At 42.7% G+C, this 11,672-nt stretch overlaps 1 protein-coding gene across 1 annotated transcript in view; it reads right to left on the bottom strand.

The window, feature by feature from the left end:
• Window positions 1–3,716: 3,716 nt before the first annotated feature.
• The window catches only part of FBLN5 (fibulin 5), a 44,638-nt gene continuing 36,682 nt past the window's right edge, over window positions 3,717–11,672 (bottom strand). Inside the window, exons 5-8 of the mRNA XM_082485228.1 lie at window positions 10,012–10,134; window positions 9,344–9,470; window positions 6,254–6,449; window positions 3,717–4,703 (exon numbers count right to left, since the gene is read on the bottom strand). Coding sequence (XP_082341354.1) covers window positions 4,542–4,703; window positions 6,254–6,449; window positions 9,344–9,470; window positions 10,012–10,134 — 608 coding nt within the window. The 3' untranslated portion in view covers window positions 3,717–4,541. The remainder of the gene's footprint in view (window positions 4,704–6,253; window positions 6,450–9,343; window positions 9,471–10,011; window positions 10,135–11,672) is intronic.

Below are 11,672 nucleotides of genomic sequence, written 5' to 3'. Positions count from 1 at the left end.
CTGCACTCGTGTCAGATGAGGAAACACAATTTGCTTGTGCTGTGTTATCTTACAACTCTTTGACTTCCAAATGCAGAGCCACACTACCACAACTAGCTTTAGCTTCTGTAAATTCTCCTTGTATACAGATACATGCACAGTGCTTTACATACACACAGGGAAGATCCTAAGGATGCTTTTTATCTTTCCATTAAAGAGCGGCAGTCGTGAATTAACACCAGCTGAGGGTTTTGTCCATCCACGATAGAGATTTATTTAAACAATAGTGCCTGTCAGGCTTGAATAACGTTAGGGCATACTTTTATTCCTTTTTTTTTTAACATCATTGTGCTATGAAATTTTCATTGGGTTCTAATACAGCTACATGCTATGGAAGATATTCAGTAGCGTCTTTTGTGAATAAGCCAGACTGGAGAACTTGAATGATTCTATTGCTCTGGCTGCTCTAGACAGAGAAAAATGCATATGTAAGTTCTGCTGCTGCTGATACCATGTTTATGAGACAATAAAAGTTGACTCTTCTAAAAGTTGAGCCAAAAAAAGGTAAATATGAGTAGAGGCCCCCAACCTGAAAAGGAGAAAGCTCTGGGTGAATAGCTCTGGACACTACACCCAGTGATGCTGGGTGACCAGATACGCAAAGAAGCTTAGAGTCAATAAAGTTATTGTTGTCAAAGAAGCATAAGTTGAAAAGCGATTCTGTGGGATCCAGAAAACTCTTAGGTGAAATAACATTTTGTTGCCTATGTCAAAAAAAGTCAGTCCCCTAAAAATACCTCAAAGTCAAATTAGCCAGATGATAGGACCCATTCAGGTCTACAGCACTGAGTCATTCATCTCTTGCCATCCTTCTCCCTCTGGCACCTAACCTGACTAGCATGAATCACTTGGCTCATTTATGAGAATAGATTCTCCTTCCCAATCATTGTGATCTGTATCAAAGATTACTGCCATTTCTGCTTTTGTTTACTTTTATTCCAATTATGGCACTGGCAACAGGTGCTGTACAAACGCATAGTGAGAGGCAATCTTTCTCCTGAGGACCTTCGTTTAAACAGATGTGACAGCCCAAAGGCAGGAGAGGCAAAGAGCTGTCCCTCCCCAGCTCAGCCAGGGAACGGCTCTCCCACCCTGAGGGAGCAGAGCCACGTACCCAGACCAGGGTCAGTGCCCTCATCTGGTGCCGGCCAGAATATTGTCTGTTAGCCACATGGTAAAACTCTGTCTTAGAAAATCCTCTGCAATAGGTTAGAATAAAGAATCATTTTCTAAGTGGACCTGGAATTCTGTCTGCTTTTAGAGAGGCCCGGCCTCAAAGGAGAACATGAGTGTGTACAGCAGTTGCAAGTTCACATTTTTCACTTTCATGTTGTAAAAACCTGACATGCATAGTCCTTTTTTTTATTTGGTGAGAATCGCAGTAATATACAAGCCTGTGATGGTCTATTGGAAACAGACCCCTGACTAGGAAATGGAGAGTTTAGACGTTATAAACTGCTAGTAATTTATTATTTTGAGATTGGCATACATTTTGGCAAAGTTAAAGTTGGCTGGAGTGATAGTGAGTGATGAAAGATGTTATGGCGGTCGAGAAGTGGCTGAATTCCTTTGTTTCCAGACTTTTCACTTTTTTTTTTTTAAGGCGCAGAATGTTTATATAGAAAGTGTAATATTTTTTTATGAGTATTTGCTGGACCCTGCTAAAACCGAGTGTTCAAGCTCTACTCTTTTAACAAAGTGTTTTGTTATGGAATTCCTCTGGGTTTTGATGTTTCTAAATTAGGGTTAAATCAGGTTGGTATGTGGGGGCCATGGGAGAACAGCCCAGAAGTGAGAAACTGTCTGATGTCTAACAGGGCACATTTCCTCTCCAGAAGGTGATGTGATGGCAGGAAGAGAGACGACTCCTCAACTGGACATGAAGAAGACATAACATAGGGGCACAAAAGGGGGAAAAAGGGGCTTTTAAGCACTGGGAAAACTTTTAACATAAGAGTTTAATGTCTTTAATGCAAGACCCTGCCTGCCCCTTGTCTGCTGTCTGGTGACCCAGAGCCTGCTTGTTTCCCATGTCTCACTTCCATCATCTGGGATACAAGAGCACTTCTAGCCCCATGGTTATAAACCAACATTCCACCTTCCTGGTCATCTCTATTTTTCCCTTCCAAGACTGTGGCATATGATGAGCCATGATACACTCAGGAAACACATTCGTGTTTCTGATATTTCTCTGCACGTTTCCTCTACATTTATCTCCTCCAAGTTGGCTACTCACAAATCTCATTGGCGTCTTGCCCTCAATTTGGCCCACTAAACCCTGGAGTCTGGCTCCAGCTTTTTTGTTTGAACAGTGAAGGACAGCCTGTGTACAGAGCTCTGAGCCGCAGGATCCCAGGACATTGTAGCAGCACGGAGAAAACTTTAAACCATAAAGAAAAGGAAGCTGTTAAGCGCACTCGACTTGGCATTTCATTGCTGTGAGCCATTGCATCAGGGCTTCCCTCAAGCCGAGTACGAGTAAAAAGAGCAGAGTCTCTACTAAAGCTAGGGAAAACCAACTCCAGACTAACTCACTAAACTTACTAGGAAAAAGAGAGTCAATTTTCTGATTGTCATGCAGTCCGTGCTGGGATAACTTTCTGAGTCTGTATTCTCCCATTTAATACTCCACTTTACTGAAGACCTCACATAATGCTTCTACTCTGCTCCAGCCTGCTCGCATTATAATCTTCATAAACTCCTTTTCCAGAGTAGCGTTAAGCACTTCCAGTCTTCAAAAAGGTGAAGCAAAGGTTACCTTTCCTGCCCTAGCGATGCTGGCGAGCAAATGAGTCGATAAGGAAAAAGCAGGGGGAAGAAGCAAAAGAGCTTGCTTCAGAGAAATTTAAGAACAAGGCATATGAACCCTCATCCCTACTAAAAAAGACCAAACTCAGTAGCTTCAACAAGGTGAGCGTTATACCTCTGAACTATACAATTATTAATTTTTTTTTTCAAACTCCTAAACATATATATAGATTTAGCTCAGCACTGTGAGGCCTCAGCTGGAATACTTTTCACAGTTTTGGGCACTGCGCTTCAAGAAAGATGTGAACCAACTGGAGAGAATCCAGGCAAGAGTAACAAGAATGATCAAAGGTCCAGAAAATGTGATGTATGAGGAAAGACCAAAAGAATTGGGTTTGTTTAGACTAGAGAGAAACAGTCTGAGGGGAGACATGACAACAGTCTTCAGACATGTTAAAGACTGCTGCAAAGGGGAAGATAAACTGTTCTCTGTTTCTACTAGAAGTGGGCTAAAAAGCAATGGATTTAAATTACAACAGCAGAGATTCAGATTAGACTTCAGGAGAAACTTTCTATTGGTTACAGCAGTTATACCTGAGAAGACATTGCCTATGGAAACTGTGGGATCCCAGCGTTTGAGGTTTGGGTACTGCTTTAGCGAGGTCTGCTTTGTGGCAGAGGCACGAACAATAAGCCCAAGTCCTTTTTGGCTTATTTTCCCCCATTTTAGGAACGTAGGAGAGAGACTGCGCGTGAAGGGAACAATTCATTCTTTTTCTGAAGGAATTTAGACGGATCTGAGCTGAGTGGTCCTTGAACAGGAGATTAGTTGCAGCCTTAACTACAGTTAGGGTCGCTGCCTTATAACCACTACAAACTGTTTGTAACTACCACACTCAGGGAAAAATAAAGTTCTGATTCTCATCTGCTCTGAAGTCCCTGGACACTATTCCGGCAGCGGAGGCCGGTGTCAAAGAGTCGGGGTGGAAATAAGCATAACACCCTAAACATTGTAAAACATACCAACCAGTGACAGATTTCTATGAACTCTGTTATATAGGAAGATTTAATACAGGAAGGAACCCAAACATGTGTCACTTTGTTAGAAAGTAGAAGATTACATAGTACAACATGTGTTTTGGATTGAATTTACAATGAATTTTAGCTATAAAATAGAATCAAAGAAAAAACAGGTGAAACTAAGAGAAATGCAAGGTGAACTGAGACAAAGTGCCTGACTGATAATTCCAGAGATAATTGGCAATGTAAGTTGGCACTTCTGAGATCCCTTGTTTCAATAGGTGGCTTTTTGTTTCTGTTTCTGCTTGTTTGTCTGCTTTCCACGTACAGTGAAAAAAAAAAAAAGAAAAAAAAAGGCAAGATTGCGAAAGCCAGCTTTTTCCTCAGTTTCTTTGGTGCTTTTTGCTAAGCAGCCTCGGAGCTACAAAGGTTCACAGTCTTTCAAACATAGACTCATACCCTAGAAGTGTTTACAATGGAAAGAAGAGTCCATAAAATATATGACCACATAGAGAATCATAGGGGATCTGCTGACGGTACATCTTCAGATGTCTGCATCCTGGTAGGGACCGTGCACAAAGAGGCCTCCCTCCTCGGACAGGCATAGGTCACGGGGTCTGTGGGAATACTGGTTTGGTTTAGAGCTGCTATACGTACTGGCTTCTGAGGAGAGAGTTCTGCAGAGGAGGAACTGTCTCTTTTGTTTTAATGTTTCCAGGGCACAAACTCAAGGTTTAGAAGGAGTACTGTGACACGTATATCCTCAGCCGGATGACAGAGCTTCCTCTGAAGTTGATGACGGTGTTAACGGTGATCATTTCCAAGTCCAGCTGAATAGTACGGGGGCCCTTCACGGGGCGGGTCATCACCAGCGTAGCGCTGATCGGTCCCGTTTGCTGTGCGCAAAACAAGAAGCAGCAGGTGAGACTTTAAAAAACAGCCCTTGAAAACTATCGTCTGAGGTGAGACCACATTACGACCGTGGTCTTTGAGCAGCCAAAATAACACTCTTTTCTGCTGCATTGGTAGAAGCTACTGAGCTACTGCAATTCACAGGGGAGAGAGCGCTTCGTTTCAGTATTTGGCTGCATTTCAGTGTTTTGTATGAACTATCACCTTCTACAGTTTGCAAAGCCTTTGGGAACCCTGCACATAAAAGGAGCTTTTATGTTCACGTAGGAACATAAAAGATGTTCCTATGTGAACAGGATCAGGGTTTGTTGTATAATTGCATATGTTAACGTTGAAAAACCTTACCCTCTGAAGAGAGCTTTAAACATGTAAAGGCACTTCAGAAAAAATTGTCTTTTAGTAAGTGGAAGCAGACCATTGAAATATCTGGCCAGAACAGTGGATTATGAGTATTTAAAAAGGCATTCAGAATGAGCATTCAGAAAATGAATGGGTGCGTGATAAATAAAAGAAAACTAGCAGACTTCAGCAATGATGCTGGTCACTTGAGCCCTAGCATCTGGCAGATCGACCCGGACGAGGGGAAAAGGTTGGTGGGATCAGTAATGACTTTGCAACAGGAAAGCTCTTGTGAGAGGTAAACGATCATTCTTGGACCACTTGTCATTTTGGCATTTTGAAACATTTTCTTTTTTTTTGAAAGTGAGAATCTGAGGCTCTCAGGAGAACTGTGTACTGGAGTCTACCAAAATCCATCACGCTACGGGTTTCTGTGAGGTATGGGAGCCATCAATAGCCACTGAACATTGCTTAATGTGAATATCAAAGCCAGGTTTTGCCTAGGGTTAAAAATCAACCTTCTGAACGGCACCATCCCTGGGGGCTGTGCCCCGTCCTCTGTAGGCACGTCCCATTACCCCTGCGTCTCAGAGGTGCAGTGAAAGTGACTGTGGAATGAGGTGTCTTCTGAGGAAAATTCAGATTAAAAAAAAAGCAGTTTTGTTTTCTCTAACAGCATCTACATTAAATTTTGTGTTCTCAGTAAAAAGAACAAATAAAAGCAAAGAACCCAGAAAGTCGATTCTTGGGATAAAGGTTTTTTTTTCCCCTTACTTTTTTGATTTTTAGGTTTTTAATTTTCCAATGAAAATTTAAAAAAACCAACCAACCAAACGAGAAACATCATTGACTCTTTCAGTGACAAGTACTGATTGTCATCAAATTAAAAAAAGGTTTGGCACAACAGTTCCTCTTGAGCATAGGAGACATGAGCTTTTTTTAGACATGGGCACAGCCCTGGACTTTCCTGAACCTAATGTCTCATAAAACAAGCGTGTTTGTTTTGGGCAGGTCACCTTCCTGAAAGAGCCAGCAGCCCCTGCAGATCAGCACACCGCTCTGCACATCTGCATGTGAAAATGTCTCATACTGAAGCTTTAAATGTTATTCATTAAAAACTGAGTTCTGCTATTGGAAGGATATTCAGCTAACAAGAAGATGCTCCGTGCTTTCTCTCAATGAGCGCCAGACTTACCCGCATATAGAATTCCCTGCCCTCGTTCCCTGATTTGATTTGGAAGATGTAATAGGCTCCAGGGTAGCGAGTTGTTGCTTGCATCTGAAAAATGTCAGAAGGCACAGACCGCCCGGACACCATATCCATCACTCTGTACAAGATGGTGAATGGCTGATCTCGGCAACCGGCATTTTCAGCGGGACACATGCAGCGGCTGTCAGAAATAAGGTTGTCATCAGGGGTTACAAATTGCTGTAACATTTGATTCTGTATGTGCAAGCTGCATAAATAAATAGACAAATAATGCTGTTCACCAGCTAAAAGAATCAATGAAACTTGTAATGAATGTAGTCCTGGTATTTTCTGTGCTGCTATTCTGGCCTACCTATATCCCTGCCTTCTTTTTTTTGTCTTCTAGGCTAAAATATCTTGGCATCCTTTGTCTCCTTACATCACTCAAAAATCTGTACTTTCTTTAGACCAGCTCTGCAGGTGTAGAATACCCAGTACATGTTTGTTCAGACAGTAATTTATACTGAACCGTCCCCAAAATTGTTAATTATTGGATCATTCCACTGATGGTGCTATATAAATGTTGTATTCTTTGTTTAACAATCTTCTCTATACTACATGAAAACATACAGCAAGACATCCTGGATCAAACCAAACCTGTAGCATCAAGTGCAGGGCCCTAAGGAAGAGCAGGATGGGCAGCTGAGGGTATGACGCTTCCACCAACGGCCTCCAATTGTTTGTGACTCGGGAAATCCTTGCGACAAAGATGTCTTATGTGTATTCCTCAGCCCTTAATGCATTTCTTATCCATCAGCACGTCCAGCTTCCCCTTACACACACTGAAATGTTTGGTTCCCTGCAGTCAGGAGCTCCACAGCCCACTCCACCTCTCTCTGCAGTGTCCCTTGCTGACTTAGTCTGATGCCCCCAGCTCTTCTATCGACAGGGCAGCAGCCAGTCAATCCCTGATCATCCTCCTCACACAACTCAGGGTTTCATATTTGACCCTGTTCATGGCTGAAGGGTCCTAACTTAGTTGTTTCTTACAAGGAAGCTATTCCATACTTTTGATCGTCCTCATCACTCTTTATGAACCTTTATCCGGTTATATTTCTTTTGAGAGGAGGGGAAGGAACTGCACAGTCTTAAAGCTACGGGCACCCAATGGCACATGCTCTAAGGATGTTCTCTACCTATTAACACCTCAAATTCGGATTGAGTTTCTCACCTGTAGTGAGTACTGCAGATCATGGAACTACCTATAACAACCCTCAAATCTCAGTTTGGATGGATTAAAATTTGGTCAGCGCTCTTTATTTAGTTTCTGAATTTGGAATTGTCTTTTTACTTTACATTGAATGTTATATGCCATTTTTATTGCACAGTCATTGAGGCTGCTTCTGCAATTCTTTTCTTCCCACATGTTTCTCTACTGTCCTCAGATACTGTTGCAGACTTTGCCCACCTCATGGTTTATCTTTTTACCCAGGCTGATTACAGATATGTTGGACAAAGTAGATCCTGCTCAGACCTCTGCAGAACTTCACTATGAAAGCTGACAATTCCGTACTGTACTCTGTTTTTTATTTTTCAATCTCTTATTCTTCTGTTCCTGGACTTCTCTCTTATTTATGGCGGCTTAATTTCCATAATAACCTTATGTGAGATTCTTTTCAGAAGCCTTTGGAAACCCAAGCAGCCTGCATCAGCTCATCTGCCCTAGCCCCGTGCTGCTGATTTCTCAGAGAACTCTAATGAAGTTGTGAGGCAGGATGTCCCTTTATAAAAGCCACGCTGGGGAATTTACTGGAAAAGAGTTGGGTCTTTTTGCCTATTTTTTCTATAACCTCCTCTACTGACACCAATTTCAGACAGTTGTTCTGTCATGTCCCCCATAGAAAGCTTCCTGGCATTGCAAACACCCAATTCCTTCCACAGAGAACACAGATGCAAGGAATTCACTTGGCTTTTATACTGACCGCTTCTAGACATATGCCGCAAATTAAATGCAGTCACATCTAGACACGAGCCAAAGCCACCAAATACAAAGCTCAGAGACCAAGAGTTCTTGTGCAAGCTGATCAGCAAGGACTCTATAGTTGGGCTTTGGGGAATTTAGATACAGAGGCTTTAGATATTTCAACTTCCAGTTTAAACTCTACCACCTCTGAACGTAGGTAAACCCAGAACTGGAAGAACAGAAAGTGTCCGCTCCTCAGCTGCCCTAGTTCAGAAAGCAATGTAAAGACATGAATAAATTATAATGGAAAGAAGCTGATTCTTCATCTCTTGTCTTTTTATAAAATACACGAGGCTACCAAGCAATCTGAAGTAATTAGGTTTAGTGCAAACATGATGGATGAAATCCTATGGGCTGCAATATAGGGAGATCTGTCTGGAGCTGAAATATTTTGAGCCCCAGGCAAGTACCTACAAAAATGTAAAAGAAACAAGTCAATTTTAGAAATGTGGGATTTTTTTTTTTGCTTGCTCAAATAATTCCAAATTTAGACAGTAACAGTGCTAACAGTCCCATCCAGACATAGTCAATTTCTGGACAAGGATGTGGACTTTTCAGCACTTTTAACCTTTAAGCAGTAGGAAACTACTTGTATCCTGCTTATAACCATCATCTAATGTTTTAAAGTACTTCCCAGACACGAGATAGTATTTACAGGAAATACTTATACTAACAAACAGGGTGGATTTGAACATATATGAAGTCAATTAGTAATGTAAGTAAATGTCTCTCATTACATTACAAACCTTGCCGTTTTCTCTACTCACTGATAAGTGTTTTTCCAGTCTAACTTTCCACACATCCGACTATTGTATCTTGTCATATCATACCACACCACATCACATCACATCACATCAATCACATCATATCATATCCCACCTGGTGACCTGGTAAGGAATTGCAATTTATTATTTTTATACAGCTTACCAATGGTAAACGCAGCAACAGCATGTACGTATAGCTCTCTAGACACACTTCATGGCCATGTTGTAAAAATGCAGCTGATTTGGTTCACTCTAGATACACTTCACACAGATAGAATTTGCTTTTGTGGCTGTGGGTATGTTACTCACTTCTCATTAATCTGGATATAAGGTTCCTCGCATCTTACTGGGTCTAAACATTTATATTCTCCTGGGATATTGAAACACGTTTGCTGCGGAGTGCAGGTGAAGTTTCTGATTTCACATTCATTGATATCTAAAACACAAGAAATGAGAAAAAGGCTAAAGCAGGGAACTATTTGCAAGACACCACTCTTACAAACCGGTTTCCGTCTTAAGGAATTGCCCCCAAATTCATAACACTGGCACCCTGACAAGTGGCCTTTTGATAACCCCTTTTTTAAGATCAGTTTTTAACTCCATTCATTTCTGCTTATTGGCGTGCTCCCATATGCTAAGTGCTGCAAAAATAGAAAAGAAATTGGCTGCTCAGGCTGTCTGACCTTAGCGTATGGGAAAACTAGAGAGAGACGTGCAGCAGAGAGGAGAGCATCTGAGGGCTTCCCTGTGTAGCTGTTTCCCAGTCAGTGAAGTCTTAACTTCCACTAACACACCAATTGACCTCAGTGGGACTATTCACGTGATGACATTCTTACCAGAATTGCATAATTGGCCCCTACGAGTATTTGACTGTGCAATGCCAAGACCAAGCATCTCAATTCTTGAAAACCTCTTTCCAGACACCGGACCTATTTTCTGGGCCCCTCGGGTTTTAATCAGCACAGGAATGTTCTTACCTTGGCAGCTTCTGCTATCGTCAAGCAAGTTATAGCCCGAAGGACAGATACAGTAGTAAGAACCCGGCCCGTTCACACATTCATGCTGGCAGAGGAACTCTGAGAAGCTGCATTCATCCATGTCTGCAGTGGTAAAACAAAGTTTAGTGTCTTTGGCTTTACAGTCAAAAGAGCAGTCCCGCAGGCAGGTGGCCATCCAGACTACGTGCCCATCAGCCCAGCTGGAGGTTGGCACCCTCCAGCTCCCTACAGCTCTGCAGCAACCCGGGAAAATGCTATACAACAAGTTCTCGGCTAAACATTTTTCTCCTAGGGAACCCAAAGCTGCTGCTGAACACAATGCATGGCTTTTATTTATTTATTTTTCTTTTCGAATACCTGTCACCAGTTGGCCATGTTTTCAGTTCTGTTTTACGTCAGAGATAGAGCTACTCCAACAACAAAGCTGCAACTGTAATTTGAACGGAGAGTGTTGGCGGTGGTTTTCTTTTCTTTTTTATTTCTTTTTTCTGGAGAGCAAACTTCCCTTTCCCAGGGCCACATGGGTCCCAGCAGAACTCCCGCAGCCAGCCCCAGCTGTTTTATGTTTCTTAGCCTCTAGCCAGTTACTTCCAAGGCATTCCAGCAAGACTACGGAGCTCATCCCTGCTTGGGTCAGACCTACTGGAAGGCCCAGCCATCTCCCAGCAGATACCCAGGAAACTAAGCAGTCTGTCAAATCGCTGATTGAAAGCAGAAATTGTGCTGTTTTCCCCTTGCACTCATGAATTGACCAGTCATTGTATTCTGCAGAACTGTGCTCAAGAGAAAGACAAACTTCAGAGCTGCCCATGGAGGCATGGCTGACTGAGGGGGAAACACAGGCGCAGGCGCTAGACTGAGGGAGGCTGCAGTTAATCATTTCCTTATTTCCCTGTTCAGGGGAAGAAAGTAACAAAGGCCAGAGCCCCAGCCAGGAACTCCCAAGTTCTTATTCCCAGCTCTGACATGTTGACTCTCCCGGGCAAATCACTTTTACTCTTCAGACTGAATTTCCCTTTCTTCTAACTTGGGTTCAGTCCATTTATCCACTTTTGGTGGTTTGTGCAGATGTATTGGAAAGTATTTGAAGTCCAAATATGTTAAAGGGGCTTTATGGCTGCAACCACATTATCAGAAGGCAGATGAAAGGAACTCTATTCCTACATAGTCCTGTTACTGTGTCACTTGGCCCAGTGAGTTTGCTGAAAAAAACACCTTCCTGACAAAACATGGACTGAGGGTTGACTCCATAAAGGGACTGAGATGTCACCCACCCTCTCGAGGTGTTCTAGCCCAGTGCTCCAGTGCATCGGATTCATATAACCTGTGCTCAGCTGCTGTCAAGTGCTGGAGGGCCTTAGAGCCCCGAGGGTCCTACATTTCTGCTGCTGAGCCCGCACAGGACAGGCACATCTTTGCTGTTCCTGAACATTTCTGGCATTCTGCTGACTACCTGCAGAGGACAAGATGGTAGGCATTTCAGAGCACACCGAGTGCACGAGCAATACCTGTGTGATCAGAAAATAATGCTGCTGTTGGGAAAGCCAGGTTGAAATCTCTGCTTCTCTCCTTGTATTGGGGCAGGGATTCCTCCCATTGTCAAGGTAAGCTCGCTGCTGGGCCATGGACTAATCCAGTGG

Source organism: Vanellus vanellus (genome assembly GCF_965231255.1).
Source record: "Vanellus vanellus genome assembly, chromosome: 6".
Lineage (NCBI taxonomy): Eukaryota > Metazoa > Chordata > Aves > Charadriiformes > Charadriidae > Vanellus > Vanellus vanellus.
The sequence above is the reverse complement of the archived record's forward strand: the minus strand, read 5'-3'. Positions and strand labels throughout refer to the sequence as shown.